The sequence below is a fragment of the Myotis brandtii genome, unplaced genomic scaffold, assembly GCF_000412655.1.
Source record: "Myotis brandtii unplaced genomic scaffold, ASM41265v1 scaffold43, whole genome shotgun sequence".
Taxonomy (NCBI): Eukaryota; Metazoa; Chordata; class Mammalia; order Chiroptera; family Vespertilionidae; genus Myotis; species Myotis brandtii.
This window is the reverse complement of record NW_005366455.1, coordinates 475,804-495,729: the sequence shown is the minus strand read 5'-3', so window position 1 is coordinate 495,729 and position 19,926 is coordinate 475,804. Positions and strand designations below refer to the sequence as shown.

Genomic DNA, 19,926 nt, shown 5'->3' with positions numbered 1-19,926 from the left:
ATTGGGCCTGCCCTCTGCCACCCAGGAGCAGGCCTAAGCCAGCAGGTCGTTATCTCCTGAGGGGTCCCAGACTGCGAGAGGGCACAGGCCGGGCTGAGGAGACCCCCTCTCCCGCCCCCCCCCGCGAGTGCACAAATTTTTGTGCACCGGGCCTCTAGTTTAACTATAATTCTGTTTGATTACAGTTTATATTATGGGCCAAGTTGCTCTGAATTAGCCTGATTTCATAACTCCTACTTATAATATTGTTTCTATACATAAGTTGATTCTGAATTTCAGAAGCTCAACATACAAACCTAAGGATACTATCTTTTTATATGGTAGGGGACCTACCATAATTAGTTCAATGAAGAATAATACTTTAAAAATTTAACTGGGGATACATTCATAGTCAACTTCATAACCTATTTGTTTTCCCTTAAACTATTGCCCTGGTCAAAACTCTCACAGTGTAAGAAGAATGGACATGATTTTTCTCTGCCATGGCCAAGAATAGAGAAGAAAGGGAAGAGGAGTAATTTCTTCGGAGTCACTGCAGATATAGTTTCTGTTTTTAAAATTCAGGAAAAGGACATGTGTGTGTTGGGTCATAATGATGTACACTTTAAATATGTTATCATTTTATTTGTCAAGTATATACCTCAATAAAGCTGAATTTTAGAAAATCAGGAATAGTACAATGATACATAAAACAAGGCAATAACAAAAATATAAAAATTCTTTAGAATAATGAATTGAGATAACTGAGACAAGTGAAAACTCCAGCCTGAGATGAAAGCAAATCAACTGCTCCAGAGGAGACAACTGTTTCTGATAATAACACTAGAGAGATCCCCACCCTACTCTCAGGGTCCTCATAGAGAAGACATAGTGTAAAAAAATAAACTGTCTTAGCAGCATCTTTATTATTTATATAAAGTCACCACGGCTAATTTTAAGCAAAAAAGTTAAATGAAAATTTAAACATAAGAAATGTATAATTTAAAATGTGGAACATCCTATTATAGGATAACAAAACAAAAATCTCAAAGAGAAATCATAGCTAGTTGTTGTCTTATTGAAAAGCTGAAGCAGAGAAAAGAAGAAATATGAAAATTATACTGTGTTATGAAGCTACTACAAGAACAAGGAAGAGATATTGTTAACATCTGCTTTCTCCTCTCTAAAAATTGAGGTTACCTGGAATATGTCAAAGAAAGGGCAAATGATAGCTTCAACACCTACACTTGTAGATCTTCTAGTGGATCTAGTCTGTGTGTCCTGACCAGTCACAAATCGGCACTGATTTAAACAGACTATTTACAAGAGAGCATCTTTCAATCTCTTTCCCTTCCCCTTATCTCTAACTTAACCTAGAAGAAAGGGTTTGTTTTCCTTTCCTTTCAAGATACATTAAACAGAAAAGTTCTGTCTCACTCAAGATAACTACTCTTCTCAATGCTTTTTTCTTATAATAACCCAAGAAGCTGTAAGAACAAAGAAAGTGCTTGTTTTTCTATTCATTATAGTAACAGCTCAACTAAATTGCAGATAAGCAATTAAACATATTAATCCCTAAGAAATTTAAGGATAAACTACCAAAATAAAGAAATAGTATATTTTGATAGCATAATATTAATGGCATTTTCCATAAAACAAATATAATGGGATTCTTAAGGGAACAAAGGGCCAGATATTCATCTAGCCTAGCCCTAAACCAAGACAAATGTAAGTAAGGCCATATAAATTATTACTGGGAAGTTTAGATTTTTTCCCCCTCAAAACAACTTACTTAAAAAATATAAACATATAATCAAACTTTTAAAAATGTTTAACAACAATTATACAGCACTACTTAGAACAGACAAAATATTAAAATATCTTTTCCCAAGTCAAAGCAATATGAACTAGACTGTCAGCGGTTCTCAACCTGTGGGTCGCGACCCCTTTGGCAGCCGAACGACCCTTTCACAGGGGTCGCCTAAGACCATCCTGCATATCAGATATTTACATTACGATTCATAACAGTAACAACATTACAGTTATGAAGTAGCAACGAAAATAATTTTATGGTTGGGTCACAACATGAGGAACTGTGTTTAAAGGGCCAGAAGGTTGAGAACCACTGGTCTAGATTAAAACATAAAACATACAATTTAGCTGAAACCCAGTTTCTTGGAAATTTGTAAATTGTTTTAAATCTGGCTCATGCTTACTACTCTTTTTGCTATAAAAATGCTTGTGATATATCCTTTTAAGAAACTGATCAAAGAGGAGAGATTATTTGGTGATCTTGAAAGGACTGGAAAATCACTACAACTGAAGGACGGCCCCAGTGAAGACAGGTTTAAAATAAGAAACAGTCACTACAGTAACTGAATAGGAAACTTCCATCAGGAAACTATTCTGGAACATAGTTCCCTCAAATGCAACAGAGAGAACCATTAAGCCTAAGGTGTTACTTCTGTCTTTCCATACACCTTCCTACAGATATCACCATCATATTGATGACTTTGTACCTTTCTCTCCTGTCCTTGACAACTCATACTTTCTGCTCCTTTGAATACCGTAATAAAATACTTTGGTATCCCTAAAAAAGATCATGTTGTTTATTGACTTCAAACCTTTAAGAAATGCCCTTTCCTAATTTCTAGTTCTATTGATTCATCAAGCAAAGTACTATTTATTCTCCAAAGTCATACTGAGGCATCACCTCTTTATTGATGTCTTCTCTGACCCACATGCTAAACCCTAAAATAAGTGTTCTCTCTATGCCACATCTATATGTTATTAAAAACACGTGTCATTGCACATATGTATTATATCATATTGCAACTAACTATCTACATGGTCTATCACTCCTACCAAAATATAAACTCATGACAGACAGAGCCTAAAACTTATTAATCTTTATTTATGTGCAGACCCTAGGTAGGTTGGGCTAACCACATGGTTCCAGAAGTCCTCCCTTCACAGCTTTTTGTTTTCAAACCAATCACCAATATTTCCTCCATTACAACATTATCTCCACATTTTCACCATGTTGAATACAATTTCCCACAAAAAAAGTTATCGAGATATTAGCACTATTTATATTAAATTAGACTTCATGGAATTGCAGGAGAACTCTTTTTGCTATTGCTTCTATGGGAAAATATACTAGTTCCAAGCAAACACCCTACAATTTTAGAGAAACAATATATCTTTAAGCTAGGGAAATCCCATGTTAAATTTCCCCTGGTTGGAATTAAAACAGCATTTATTTGTGTAATAATTTGCTTAATTTGTATTCCCGTAGACTGTAAATCCTACAAGAGATTTGTAATATTTACAACTGACCAAGAATAGTATCCAAATCCTCAAGAACACACCACCACCACCATCACCAAAAAAGAATAAAAACGATATATTAACTCTTAGACAGAAAAAAAAGCCCTGGATAATTAATTACACCGAGGCCCAATCTCACAACATTCAGTAACAAATTAAAACAGCAATAAAATAATACTTCACACCCATTATACTGGAGGTCAAAAAATATAAAATGTAGGCAAGAATGTGGAGAAACAGGAGCTCTTATGCACTGCTGCCAGTGGGAATCCAGTCACATCAATGAGTATAAGAAAATTGAAGACAGCCATGCCCAACACCCAGCACTTCCACTTTTAGACATGTAGCCAAAAGCTCTCCACAGGCTCACAAAAACATAAGATAGTCACTGCAGTATTATTTTTACTGGCGTAAAAATGGAAACACTGTCTATCAAAATAAAATAGGAGAAGAGATAAACATTTCATTGTATTCATACAATTCTATTCTAGTCATATAATTAAATAACATACTGGAAGTATAAAAATGCATAAATAGTATGCTGAGCAAAAACAAGCAAGTTGCAAAATAGTTTGTAGTTATCATTTATACAGACTTCAAAAGCATAGAAAATAAATATTATTTGTAGACACAGATACCTATTTGCCAATAGTATAAAAACATACATACTGAAACCTATATAATTTTGTTAACTGATGTCACCCCAATATATTTAATATATAAAAATACATAAAAATAATAAATATAAAAAATGTTGGAATCAGAATAGTGGTTACAGTGGTATGGGGGAAGAGAATGGGCTGCAGGACCATACAACTACTTCAATTGCACAGGTAATGCTTTCTTATTCTAGAAACAAAGTGCATACTGGCAAAAATTTAATATTTGATAAATTTGGGGGTAGGTACACAGGTGTTCATCATATTGCTTTCTGCAACACTTTATGTTTTATAAATTTTTAATAAACAAAACAAAAAACTCTAAGGAGATTTCAATAAGATACACACTCAGTATTTCTTACATACAATAAAATACATGACAACAAAATAGAAGTTTACAGAAATGTATATCATTTTCTATTAACTGGAATCCAACAAAGTTCAGAATTGCTTAAGTATGATAAAATGGTCACCATAAATACAAAGGCATTATAAAGATAGCTTCAATTTACAGCAATTAATATATCAAAAGTCTTAACTAAATTTTTGTAAAACCTATAACAATTATTTTGTGTGGAGAGATGAGGACAAACTAAATCAGTAATATTTTTTAAAAAAATAGAAGAACACTGAAAGTACCTTGGAGGCACGAATCTGCCTGTGAATATCCGTTAGTTGCTGGATTTTGTATTCTAGCTCTGAAATCTGGGCTTGAAGCCACGTCCATCGGCTGCCAACTCTTGCTCTGTCTACAAGCCACTTCCATTCAGTACTACAGTTACTGTGAACAACATAGACATTGTTAGTCAAAGCACAAAGGCAATCAAGTTTTCACAGAGGCTGCTTAATAACTTCCTTGACTCCTGTCATACAATCCCAATTTCCTTTCCAAAACATCTAATTACATGAACTGAGAATGGCATATCAACTTCTTATCACAGAAAAAGATTCAATTTTCTTATCTTTCCATTCCACAAACACCTGTTTTTATTCAATGTTACTTAATCAGCAGTAGGGTAATCTCCTTTGCTACTTAATACTTTATTAATGTGGAAGGGCTGAAATAGGAGTGGGCCAGCAAAGAAAAGGAAACAAGAATAACAATAGTAACACCATGTAAAAACTATTGCATGAGGCTTTTCTAGCAGCCAGATGTCATGTTTCAGACAAGTCATTTGAACTGGGCTAGATCTAAATCCAAGTAACAAACCTTAGCTACGCAACTGTACTCTATGCAAGTTTCATTTGCTAAATCAGAAATCACTATTAGATAATTAAATACTTAAAATCAATTTAAAGAAATTGTCAAAAATTATCAATGATGAATGCTCTGTTGCATTTCAAATATGCATACCAAATATATAGATTTTGACATGTTTATTAAAATAAACAGCTTGTTTAAAACCTAACTCCCAGCATTCACAGGCCAGAGATGACCAAGAATTTAGGTAAAGCCTTTGTTTCATGCATATTTGAACATAAGAACTGAACCTTAGCTCCTCTATCTTTTGGCAAAGGTGCAGCTCTAATCCACATTTTCTAAGATTACCAATTAATTACTGTATTAAAATACTCCAACCACACCAAGTAGAAAACAACTATTTGGATGGGGGGGGGGGGGGAGAAAGAGAGAGAGATTAGGAACTTCAGATTAAAGGAAAAACCTGACAGAGATTGAAGGTATAACTGAAGGACAAAAATTACTTAAAGGAAAAACACAAGCTTTATGAAATACTTGTTTAAAAATGGCATTTATTGTCAAAACCCATAGAATGAATGTACAAGACCAAAAGTTAACCCTAATGTAAATTAAAGACTTTGGGTGATAAAGATGTGTCAATGTAGGTTCACAGATTGTAACAAATGCACTACTCTGGTGAAGGACGTTGATAATGGGGAGGTTACGTTTGTGGAGTACAGGGTGGGAACTCTGTATTTTCTGCTCAATTTTGCTGTAAGCCTAAAACTGCTCTAAAAAATCAAGTTTATTACTTTTTAAAAAACAGATGTAATCGTAATAGAAAGTCTTTCATATATACTTTAGTCAAAGAAAACATTATAAGAGATCATTTATTGTCAGAGAAACATATTACAATTGTAACTTTACTATAGAGAATTTACCCATTATAACAGGATTTTACATTATATCAATGTTCCCAAAAGCTATTTTTTTAAGATTCTAATTGTGCACAAAGTGATTAAGGAGACTTTCATATATATTAGGACTTCTCTTGGAATTATTCTTTATTCAGTTTATAGTCACTATTGTGATTTTATAAATTGACACTCTTAAATCATATTTTTATAATCAGAGACAAAGTAAGAGAATGCCTATTCACAGATATTTAATATCACTAAGTGCCAATCATCAGATCAGTGAGGAAGGCAAGAGCCAGATCATGCAATGGTTGCATAGGTGAGGGTAAAGTGTTGGATTTTATACAAAAACAAAGTTATTAGCAAGATCATAAAAACATTTTTCTCAGAGCACTCTGGCTACCAGGTAGAGAAAGCATTGAAGTGGGACATGAGAGGAAATAAGGAAAGTATTGGGATGCAACTATAATAATCTGGATGTGACAGAGATAGTGATCTCCAAATATTTCCTTGCACTTAAGTTGGAGCCATGAGACTAGTTCTGGCCAATGGGCTATAAGTAGAAGTGACCTATTCATTTCCAGTCCACCTGACAACCTTCGAAGTCACTAGTGCAGATAGTACAGCCACAGGATGGAGGAGGATCACAGACCAACCTACACTGACTTTATGTAAGCCAAGGTGAACCTCTGCTGTGTTAAACTACTGAGATTAGGAGGTTAACTGTCACTCTAAATATAGCCTATTCTGAATAAAAGATAAAAATGGCTTGGACTGGGAAAGGGGTAGGAGATAAAGAAGAGTTGAAGAAGATAGATTCAAGGTTCATTTTAAAGTTGATAGGACTTGTAGAAGTATGGTGTAGTAAGCATGGGGAAATCCACGATGATCTTAGTCTTTCAGTAAGTTTTGTTCCAGTTGGAAAATTTCCCTATAACATGCACTTTTGCTTGGCTATCAAAATGATGATTAGCTAATGGTAAAATATAATAAATATTTTTCGTGGAGTTCATGTTATTGTACTCCTAATAAAGATATTCAGATATTCAAGTTAAGTTTAGAGAATTCATTTTTATGTTCATACACTATATTAACTTATACTAACATAGAAAAATAGCAATATCATATTAAATTTAAATAAACTAATACTGGGGCTTTGTGGTATATAAAATGAATTATCTGTAACGGATACATTACCCTACATTTTAATAGGAGTAATAAAATACATTCGCTATAATTAAAAATGGTAAACAAGCTTTTCCACAAAAAAATGCTTCCTTGGTTAAAAAGTGTATTTTTCAAAAATAATTAACATTTCAAACATGTTACAGATAAGCATGTGGCTATCTCACTCATAGGAGTTAACACCTGTTTTACCCTAAAGTCAAAACAGATTTCATGTAAACAACTTATATAACCAATAATGTAATGGTTTATTTAATTTAGAGCATAACCAATGAGAACATAGCTGATGCAACAACAAACAAATAAGAATATGAGGAATACCCAGTGTCTAGACTTCCCAATTAGCATGTAAGACCGCTAACACTGATTCCCTGCATCTCTGTGGCGTCTGTAACAGACCACCACATGCTGACCCTAAGGAAGGGCTCCTCCTTCCAGTGAAGATTAGGGTGAAGACATCAGTGAGTGGAGACCCCCTGGGCAGTGAGACTAATCAGTCCCCAGAACAGCAGCATATGCCTTCAATCGCCATTCTTGCTTGTTTGCAGTCACCACTTAACTTGGTCAAGAAAACAGGCACAAGCTGTTTAAACCAAGTTGTTTTGAGTATAATTTCTCTTGATACTAACTTCTTGTCAAACATCACGAAGCTACACTCCTGTTTTGACCCTCAAGTGTAGTTCATCAGAATAAGACAGAACTTTCTAATATCACATCCTACATTACTAAGACTTAAAGAGGGGCTGGTGTAAATTATGCCTTTAACATAAATGTTTAGCTCACTAACAACAATAAATTAACTATGATAAAAAGTCAAAAAAGAAGATCCAGTTGTAGAAAATAACTAGCCCAAGAAAAATAAGAATTATATTGGGAGAAATACATTAAATTATGCCAAACTTCTCCACTGGTGTTTGCTCACCTAGGAAGAGCTTATCCTTGCCTGAAATCTGATTCCTTTAGACCAGGGGTTGGTAAACTTTTCCAGTAGGCTGGCAGAGAGTAAATATTTTAGGCTCTGTGGGCCACAGAACCTTTAACAACTACTCAACTCTGCCATAATAGCATGAGAGCAGCCATAGATGATACATACATAAATGGATGTGATTGTATTCCAATAAAACTGTTCACAAAAACAGTCAATGGGCTGAATTTGGTCCATGGGCTGTAATTCTCCATCCCTGATGTAATTCTCCAATCCCTGATGCTGTTAAATTACTTGCTTTTCAACTTCTTTCTTTTAAGCTTGCTTTTAAGACCTGTTAGAGGTATAGATAGCCACTAACTAGGGCTAATTCACTCTTGAAGAGTGAGTTTTCTGGGGTCTCTACTGAACACTCCAAATCTTTGACAAAGTCTTTCACTCTACTTATTCAGAACTCAAACATCTCCGAATTGTGTATGAGTGCTGGAAATTGTTCAGATTATGGCTTCCTAATAGTTCTTTATCTGTCCCTGTGGAGTTTCATGTACACATGCATAGCTTAGTATTCAAAAAGTTATCTCAAGGGGACCACATGATGATTTCTGGAGCTTTTTAATTGCATATGTAGATTACTCAATTTCAGTACTCTGATCTACTAATTCCAGCTATTTCAGCCTCCCAAACTCTAATCTTTGTCTCAATTAAGGCCACTGTGTTCTACTTAGCTTTCTATACCTGCATCAGAGATCATAAAATGCCTTCAAGCAGAACACAAGGGCAATCAGAGTCACTTCATCTGTTTCTCTTTCCTCAGGAATCACTGAACCTCTAACCTTTGCTGCCTTACACCCACTGTGTTCATTTTCTGAAAACAGTGACTGTCTCAAATAAAAGATAGGGCAAAAGTAGGTTTACAGTTGTGAGTAAGCAAAAGTGTTTATTCTTATATTATCATTTATTAATTATTATGTTATTTTCCATACAAACAACTATACACCTACTTTTGCCCCACCCTGTGTTTTTTTATTTAGTCCTCACCCAAGGATATTTTTTCATTAATTTTTAGAGAGAGTGGAAGGGAGGAAGAGGAAAGAGAGAGACCTTGACTGTGAGAGAGACCTTGACTGTGAGAGAGACCTTGACTGTGACATGGATTGGTTGCCTCCCACACGTGCCCCAACCTGAACCGGGGTATATACCCTTGACTGGGAATCGAATCCACAACCCTTAGGTCTGCCCACTGATGCTCTAACCACTTGGAAAACTGGCCACGACCCCACCCTGTATTTTGTCCAGTTTGCTCATCAAGTACAGCCAAAGAGCAAGTACAGTACCAATAACTCCACTCCATTGTGGCTAGAACTCAAAGAACTTTTATGTATTAAAAAAATGATTGGGTGTGGAAATCAGATGAAGTACTGGTTAATTATTTTCAACAATTCAGGTACGGAGAGAATTCTAGAGGAAAGCAAAGCCAACAGTTCCCTGAAAACAAAACCAAACAAACAAATAAAAAACCTATAAAGCAAAGCTAATTCTTGACTATTAAATGAGGGGAAAAATCTACATATTCATGTTGAGGTGTCTTGTTATGAAAGTTTAGCATATACCTTACTTAATATACCCCTCCCTCAAAAATATTTTGTGCCATTAGGATCATTTAGGTTAACAAGTTCTCATTAAAATGTTCATTGTCACCCTACCGGTTTGGCTCAGTGAATAGAGCATCAGCCTGGGGACTGAAGGGTCCCAGGTTCGATTCCAGTCAAGGGAATGTACCTTGGTTGCGGGCACATCCCCAGTAGGGGGTGTGCGGGAGGCAGCTGATGGATGTGTCTTTCTCATTGATGTTTCTAACTCTCTATCCCTCTCCCTCCTCTCTGTAAAAAATCAATAAAATATATTTAAAAAATATATAAATAAATAAATAAAATAAAATGTTCATTGTCTTTAAGAAAACTAAGCCTTATTGACATACAGGTCAATAACATTAATATTCTACCACTAACAAAATAAATCAATGAATAGTTATGAATTCTAGGAAAATTTGACATGGAGATAAATCAAGTGGGGAGGGTTCATTTAGGATGTCCAAGGAAAATCTGAGACTGGAACTAAAAAGGAAGGAGAAACAAAGGGAGAAAAAACAATCTGAATATATTTTACAGTTCTGCCTAGAACTCTGATAGAACCAAATCTGTCAACTGTATGAACAGAAATTTCCAGTGTTAGTTTACAAGAATTTACAAATCAGATTGCCAAATTTAATCTTGTTCCCTTACTACCATCTATCCACTCTTCTCCCCCCAGCCAAAGAAAGGATAAGAGAAAGAAAAAAAAGCGAGTTTTGGGACCACTTATGTACTCTAAATACTATTCTACGTCTACTGTATGAAAAAAATTTTGAAAGTTAATGGTCTGTTAAGTAGTCTTAACTCTGTTTTTAAAATCCTTGCATAACATCAAACACTGACAAATAGTATACAAATAAAGCAAATAAATGAATTTTTAAACTAGTCTAAACATATTTGCTAAAGGAATAGTCTGAGTCATGCACTTAGCAGTTAAACAAGCATTGTGTGTTTGCACATGTGCGTACCTCTTTTGTTCAGAAAACCAGGCCACCATGTAGTGTTTCCAATGTAGAGTAGCCTCCCTTATCCACATGGGATACGTTCCAACGCCCCCAGTGAATGTCTGAAGCCATGGTTAGTAACAAACCCCATATGTACTATATTTTTTCCTATACATACATAACTATGATAAAGTTTAATTTCTAAATTAGGCACACTAAAAGATTAATGATAACTAATAATAAAATAGAACAATTATAACAATACTAGAGGCCCGGTGCACAAAAATTCATGCATGGGGGGGAGGGGCCCCTCAGCCCGGCCTGCCCCCTCTCACAGTCCGGGAGCCCTCAGGGGATGTCCCGGGGGGGTGGGCCTAAGCTGCAGTCTGGCCTCCCTCTGCGGGAGGCCACCCAGCTGGTCAGGGGAAGGTGCCGCCCCATCATCCTGCTGCTGCTGCTGCCTCTGGCCTCCCTCTGTGGGAGGCAACCGGGCCAATCAGGGGTAGGCGCTGCCCCCATCGCCCTGCTGCTGCTGCCACTGCCGGTCACTGCGGCTGCCTGCTCTCGGCCCTCGGCTGCTGCCGGTCCTCGGCCCTCGGCTGCTGCTGGTCCTCGGCCCTCACAGCCACCACGGCTTTGTCTGGAAGACATCTGGTCTATCCGGTCTAATTAGCATATTAACCTTTATTAGTATAGGTACTATAATAAAAGTTATGTGTGATCTCTCTGTTCATATCTTCCACTCCCAAATTTAATGCCTTTTCCATCTTAATTAAGGACTTATGTACTGTGGCTGTAAGTCTGCAGTTTGAAGTGTGATAACAAAGCTAGCACAAATTTATTTTTTCTTCTTTACAACTTCATAGATAGGAGATTCATTCTTACCAAACATCTTAGCAACCTTAGCATATGATTTTTTTTTTTCCTTTCCTTAAGTCAAGAACTTTACCTTTTCACTTAAAGGAAGCACTTTACGAGTTCTCTTTGGCATATCCAAATTGCCAGCATCACTACTCTTGCACTTTGGGGTCATTATTAAGTAAGGGTTACTTGAACACAAACACTGAGATACTGCGACAGTCAGGGAATAACCAAGATGGCTACTAAGTAACAGGCTGATAGCATATTACTGCATGGATACACTGGACAAAGGGATGATTCATGTCCTGGGCAGGATGGAGTGGGTGGGACAACATGAGATTTCATCATGCTATGCAGACAGTACATAATTTAAAACTTATAACTTGTTTATTTCTGGAATTTTTTATTTAATATTTTAAACCACAAGTGACCATGGGTAACTGGAGCCAGGAAAAGTGAAACTGCAGATAAGGGGGGACCACTGTTATACACTGCACAAGGGCTTGCCCAAAAGGACAAGCAGAGCTCAAATCCACCACGAGTTCTCCAACCCAAGCCCTGTAATTACAAATCTAACTCTGCTTAGAGGAAGGAGTACCTTCTTCTATTGCACACAAATGGAACAGTGATGGCCCTGCTGACCACTACAGTGGACAATGAAAAAATGAAAAGAGATAAAAAACAATTAGACTACTCTTGTTTCTCAGAAAGGTGATTATCACTATCAATCCATAATTGAGTACAAGCGTTTCTGCTATAACACAGTAGATGCATTCCAGAATAATACCATGTTCTATAAAAATAGCTGAACTTATAGAGGGAACAAAATTAGAGCCAGACCACTCGAAATCTATGGAATTGTAAAATCTGAGTCCTAAAAAAACAATAAGAATCCTTATAAAAATGTTAGTACAGTTTAAGTTTCCACTGGCATTTGTATCAATAAGCCTGTCCATCCTTTAAAGCTTCATATCCTGGAACTCATGCTTCTTCCTTTGAGAAACGAAAGAGAGAAGATATTCACTTCTAACAGAGACCAAGTTAATAAAAATTTGAAATAGCATATAAATGTAGCTTTCTTGATCAATTTCTTTTTAACAAAAGTGAACTATCCTCACAGCTACTTCAACTGAACTCAAGAACTTCCTGATCTTTTAATATAGTGGAATATATAGCAATTTTTAAGCCAATAAACCAGAACTTTATTGCAATATAGGAAGGTAATTTTCAGCATCTTTCTTATACTACTAAGGCTTTCTCTTTAGTTCTGAAAAAGCTTTCCCACTCATCATTCTAAAACATTAACGTGTTTATAGTGTTTTGGAAAAAACTCCAAACCAAATTCCACACTATTGACATTGTTCCTCTATATGCCAAATGTAAAGTTTTTCAGAGAGAAGTACAATCGTATAGGTTAGAAACAGCGTTCTATATAAAGAGAAAAAAACATTGGAAAATAAGTGAAGGAAAATAACTTTTATTTTTCTTATCTTTAATGGGTCTAATTGACAATGAAACTAATGATTTGTTCAAAATAATAGCAACAATGTAATCAAGTTTGTATTTGTGTGCTTCTATGTGTACTAGTATGTATGTATGTGTGTGTGTGTGTATGTGTATGCTTGTGTATAAGTAAAAGTGATACAAGGGACAGAAGAATTAGGATTATTTTGTTATTATAAGGTACTTACACTACCCAGGAAGAGGTATGTTATTTAAAAGAAAACTTGGATTAGCTGTATATGTACATTGTAAACTCTAGGGTAACCACTAAAAAAAGAGAAAAAAGACTGATATGCTAAAAATAGGAGAGAAATTAAATCATATAAAGTGTTAAATTATAACTACAAAATGTAGAAGAAGAGTGGAAGACAAAAATAAGAGCAAAAAATGGGCAACAAATAAAAAACAGTGACAAATATGGGAGATATTAATCTACTACATTAATATTCACTTTAACTAAAAGACAGAGATTGTCAGAGTGGATTAAAAAACAAGACTCAAATACTCTTTGTAATACTTTAAGCAATAAAACAATAAAAAATAAATAAATAAATAAATAAAAAACAAGACTCAACTATCGGTTGTCTTCAAGAAACTCACTTTAAATATAAAACATACAGATTAAAAGTAAAGGGATAAAGAAAGTTATGCCAGTCTAACACTAATCAAAAGAAAGTGGGTAGCTATATTAATTTCATTCAGGGCAGACTTCAGGGCAAGCAAAGTTAAGATGGAGAAATCAGGACATTACATAACAATAAAAAGGTTAACAGTCCAAGAAGGTAACAATCCTTAATGTCTATGAGCCTAACAAAAGAACATCAAACAATGTGAGGCAAAAACTGACAGAATTGCAAGGAGAAATGAATTAATCCACTATGACAGGTACAGATTTTAACACTCCAATCAGAAATGCACAGAGCCAGCAGGCAGAAAGTCAGTATAAATACAGGTAAACTCAGCAACACCATCAATCAACTGAAAATAACTGACTTCAAGAGTTCAGTATATCCAACAACAGCAGATTACACCTTCTTCTCAAGCTAACATAAAACAGTCATCAAAAGAGACCATGTTCTGGGCTATAAAACACACTCTAACAATGTTTTTAAAAAAGAAATCATATACGTAATGTCTGCTCTCAGACTACAACAGAATTAAAGTAGAAATCAATAACAGAAACAAACTGGAATATCCCAAAATACTTGAAAATTAATCAAGACACTTCTAAGTAGCACGTGGGACAAAGAAGAAATCTTAACTGAAATTTTAAAATATTATGAACTTAAATGCAAATACAAATCATCAAAATGTATGGGATGTAGCGAAGACAATGCTTATGGGGAAAAGCACAAGAGAAAAGCACAGGATTTATAGTATTAAAATGCATATATTAGAAATAAGAAAGATCTCAAAATCAATCATCTGAGCTTCTACCTTAAGAAATGAGAAAAAGAGCAAATTAAAGCCAAAGCAAGTGCAAGAAATAATAAAAATTAGAGCAGAAATCAATGAAACTGAAACCATGAAAGCAATTGAGAAAATAAATTAAACCAAAAAAGTGGTTCTTTGAAAACATCAGTAAAATCAATAAGCCTCTAGCCAGGCAACTCAAAAAAAAAGAGTGATGAAAAAAATAATATCAGAAATGAAAGAGTAGAAATCCCCTAAAAGTCTATGAATACTAAAAGAATAATAAAGGAAAATAAACAACTCTAAATACACCAATTTGATAACTTAGATAAATGGGGCAATTCCTTGAAAGGCACAATTTATCAAAACTCACACAAGAAGAAATAGACAATCTGAATAGGTTTATATCTATTAAAGAAATTGGATCAATAATTAATAACATCCCAAAACAGAATGCACCAAGCCCAAATGGGTTCACTGGTAAACTCTACCAAAAATTTAAAGAAATTTGTCCAATTCTCTACAATCTCTTTCAGAAGATAGAAACAGAGGTACTATTTCTTAACTCATTCTATGAGGCCAGCATTACCCTAATACAAAAACCAAAGACATATGAGAAAACTACAAATATATATGTCTCATAAAGATAAATGCAAAATCCTCCACAAAATATTAGCTATATCAATTCAACAATGTATAAAAAAATTTATATGCTATGACCAAGTGAGATTTATCCTAGGTATGCAAGGTTGGTTCAACATTCGGAAATCAATTATGCATTCCAAAGATCAATTAATATAACATATATAAAATAAATACCACAATGTCAGTCAGAAAAATATTATGTGCTCAATAACTATTAACTCCCACATTCAAACAAATGTCAAATATAGTGATAACAGAACACCAAAAGACTGTGCTTTACATTTTATTCCCGCCTATAAAAATTAATAAACTGTCGTTTTTATTAATAAAAAATAACGTGTTCAGCTTAATTCTATAATGATTCTCATTTATCTTTGAGAAGTAGATAAAAATGTTGAACTTCTTCCTCCCAAAATACCACGTATACACAGTACTTTGCATCAATTTAAATTTAGGAACATTACCAGATTCCCTGGAAGCGAGATTGAAAACTATGTTCTATCTGGTTATTTAAATAAAAGTAATTCAAATTTTTAAAAAATTAAAAATTTAGTTTCTTAGTTGCTCTGGTCACATTTCACCAAGTGCTCATTGGCCGCACGAGGCTAGTGCCTACTGGGAAACACAGATATAGAGCACTCCATCATCTCAGAAACTTCCATGAGATAGAGCTGTTCTGGAATATTAACATGATAAGTGAAACTATTTAGCTTTGTTTTTTTGGTTTTGTTTTCATATCTAGAAACCTCTCTTTGAAGTAGATTAGATTCCAAGAGGATAGAGGCTGTGAATATTTAAACTCACTAGGGTCCAGCACATGGTAAGAATTCAACAGGTATCTAAAACCTGACATTATAGTTTGTTTTAGCTACATTAATCTAGCAAAAATTTACTAAGCTGGTGAAGACCAGAGCCGAAAGCTTTGAATACAAATAGTTAAAAATAAACGTAGATCAACTTATATATACTCTCAACTGATAAACTTCTGAAGTCAATGACGGCTCCCTATGTGTAGACTTTATATTTTTTGAGTTTAGATATACATATTGGCTAGATCACTTAAGCAAAATGTTAGGCCTTGTCTATAGCCTATTCTATTCAAGAACAGGAAAAATGCTTACTTACAGCCAGTTAGCTTTTATTATTCCTGTGTTGGTTTTTCCTAGATAAATAACTTTTTTAAATAGCATGTATATATTCAAACATAGCAGTTTAAGTAATAACACACGTTTAAATTTTGTCAGTTCTATAACTTAAAGGTTAAGGCATTAAGCTCATAGAAAATCTATTTCTTTTTAATATATCTTGAAATAAAAAAATTGCCACTATATATAGAACAGGAAAAAGTCTAATGATAATTTTGCACTTACACTGCCACATTTTTTCTAATGGTATATTCATCCAAATCGTCATCAGAGCTGCTATCAGTTGCATCAGAATCCAGACCCTCTTCAACATGAGTCAACAGCCCTGTAGCAGACAGTGCAAATCTTTGGATTTCTGAAGCTGTACACCGTGCAAAGCCATTTTTTGTATCATCCCATAATTTATTCTCGGCAATCAATAAATTGATGTCTGGCTTAATTTCAGTGCATTTAGGAAAACTGTTATCCAAAACTGTAGTAGGTTCATGAAAAATCTTCATTTTGGGGAGTTGATGTTTCATAGAAAATTTCATTTGCTGACCATAGTGCTTAACAACATGCTTTGCCAGGAGCATCTGCAAATGTTTCTGAGTTCTTCTAGCCTGACTAAGTAAAATTTTCTGTTTGCTTATACAATTAAGTAAACGAGCATTCACTTCCTCTTCTTTTTCAGAAGCTGAGGAACTAGCAGGCACATTTGAATGACCAGGCCCAATTTTCTTTTGAGCACAGTGCAATAAACTCTTTTTAATCTCAGCATCAGTAACTTTATCCAAGAGTGCATTCTTTTGGTACCATTTACAGTTTTGTAGTTGTACTTTATCTACATTAGTGTCTTTGGTTATATTTGAATCCAAAGTAATTTTTACATCTGTCATGCAGTGGCCTGTGTTATCTGACAGAGGTTCCTTTTTGACGAACTCTTCAGAATGAGAATGACAAATTTTACTGAGCTGAATGTTGCTGCCATTACACAGTATGTTTTTCAGCTTATTGCAGTTGGGTTCCCCTAATTTCTTTTGTTTACAATTCTTATTGTATTTATTTAATGTAGAATTAGAACCCATTAAAAGAACAGTCTGATAATGTTTTGAAGACTGAGGGGAGCCAAAATGTTTTAAATTCACAAAATTAGTGTTAAGAGTAGGTTCAGCAGTTGGAAATCCCAGCATCTGAGAGAAAGTGTCTCCCTTTAGCTTTCCATCCATAGTTCTTGGGCCTTCCATGCATATCATCTTGTCAGACTCCATGGTACTTGGTAAAGATGAAAAGCAGATACCCTTTGTTGCTGCCTCCCTCAGAGCTGGGGTCATGGCGAATCCTGCAGATAATTACTGGAAACCTAAAGCAATGTAAAAATAAGTAATCAGATATCTAGAAAAGAGTTTTATGCTTATACACCTTCCAGGGGCAACATTTTTAATGTTTCTGATTAAAATATTAACTAAATCAAACTCCTTTTTTTCCCAATTCCTAACACTATCTCTGCTCTTTCCTAGCTCATAAGGAATTCAACTAGCACTACACTATTCTTCACTCTGACTGTGGGCCTATACCCAAAACTCCAATTAAAGTTTCACACACCCTAGCACAGTAAGTATTAGACAAATATTTGTGAATATAATACAGTCGACCCTTGAACAACGCAGGGGTTAGGGGCATCAACCTCCCACACAGTCAAAAATCGGCATATTTGACTCCCCCCCAAAATGATAACATAGTTGATTGACAAATATTTTGTATGTTATATGCATTCTTACAATAAAGTAAACTAGAAAAAAGAAAATGGTATTAAGAAAATAAGGAAGAGAAACAGATTTACAGTATTAATTGAACAAAAAACAAAAAACAAGTGTATAAGTGGACTGATGTAGTTCATATAGATATTGTTCAAAGCCCAACTGTACATCTCAAGATTCCGTTTTTAAACAATGTTTAGAGAAATGGTTCTCAACCTTCCTAATGCCGCGACCCTTTAATACAGTTCCTCATGTTGTGGTGACCGCAACCATAAAATTATTTTCGTTGCTACTTCATAACTGTAATTTTGCTACTGTTATGAATCGTAATGTAAGTATCTGATATGCAGGATGTATTTTCATTGTTACAAACTGAACATAATTAAAGCAGTGATTAATCACAAAAACAATATGTAATTATATATGTGTTTTCTGATGGTCTTAGACGACCCCTGTGAAAGGGTCGTTCGACCCCCAAAAGGGTCTCGACCCACAGGTTGAGAACCACTGGTTTAGAGAGAGTAAAAAAATTCCAACCTGAAATCTGGGAATCATACTTTAAAATGTAATTCAATCCCATACTTTCAGCCAAAAGTAAGAATGAATTATCTTTAAAAAATATAATAAATTGATCAAAACCTCCATTTCTCATTTAAATTTTATAATCTAAACAGTATTAGTAAAAATAACCAAAATATACTAGAAATTTAAGATATAAGTGAGCTGAACTACAAATAAAAACGTATATAATTTAATAGTTGTTAAAAATGTAATAATGAAAACTCGGCTAATCTGCAATGCACAAATTTTTTTCCTGAAAAAGCATCTGCAATAACTTTTTTTTCCTTCTCACAAATGGGCAGTCATCAGTTATTATTATAGAGCTGTTAATCCTGCATGGAAATAGGGGGACTGTTCCAGATGACCACTAAAGATTTATCTCATAATTAAACAAATTTCATTGTATTTTATCAAAAGAAGAAATATAAAACCATATATTGTGAAATATAGAAAAGTTAATTCAGTACCATTAAAAATTATGAAGACTGAATAGTTCGTGAAAAAATTTTAATCATTAACAATTATAAGTTTTTGAAGATACTTTGGAACTATGATACTCCCTAATTTTGTTTCAACACATGACAGTTAACAGTCACTTAAATGGCCACACTAATATATCTTATGTCCCCATACAATGTGCTAACTGTAACTCTATACCTTTAATTCCCACTTAAAAATTGAAAACCAAAAGCTAATTCCTTGTAAAGACGAGCAAGAATAGTCAAAAGGAAAGAGAGACACAAAAACTTCTATGCAATTAAAAAAACACATATAGGGTTAAAAGCAAGGCACAGATTAGGAAAAAATATCTACACCATATATACTAGACAAAGAATTAGTATCCAAAATATATAAGGAACTCCATAAATGGGCAATGAATAGAACAGTCAGGCATTTCACAGATGACAATATCCAAATAGTCATTAAACATATACTCAAGCTCACCAGTAATGAAGGAAATATCTATAATAATAAAAGCATAATATGCTAATTAGACCAGACAGCCGAACGACTTTCCGGACAAAGCCGCGGCGGCGGGTGCCGAGGCGGAAGCAGTTAGGGGCGATCAGGCAGGCAAGTGAGCAGTTAAGGGTGATCAGGCAGGCAGGTAGAGTGGTTAGGGGCGATCAGGCAGGCAGAGGTGGTTAGGGGCGATCAGGCAGGCAGGCGAGTGGTTAGGGGTGACGAGGCAGGCAGGCAGGCGAGCAGTTCGGAGCCAGTGGTCCCAGATTGCAAGAGGGATGTCTGACTGGGCCTAAACAGGCAGTCGGACATCACCCAAGGGGTCCCGGATTGTGAGAGGGTGCAG

General features: G+C 34.9%; 1 protein-coding gene across 1 annotated transcript in view; it reads right to left on the bottom strand.

Moving 5' to 3' along the window:
• The window catches only part of KANSL1L (KAT8 regulatory NSL complex subunit 1-like), an 82,182-nt gene extending 62,604 nt beyond the window's left edge, over positions 1–19,578 (bottom strand). The window contains exons 1-3 of the mRNA XM_014546054.1: positions 19,563–19,578; positions 16,543–17,659; positions 4,608–4,749 (exon numbers count right to left, since the gene is read on the bottom strand). Of these exons, the coding sequence (XP_014401540.1) occupies positions 4,608–4,749; positions 16,543–17,630 (1,230 nt within the window). The 5' untranslated portion in view covers positions 17,631–17,659; positions 19,563–19,578. The remainder of the gene's footprint in view (positions 1–4,607; positions 4,750–16,542; positions 17,660–19,562) is intronic.
• Positions 19,579–19,926: the final 348 nt, after the last annotated feature.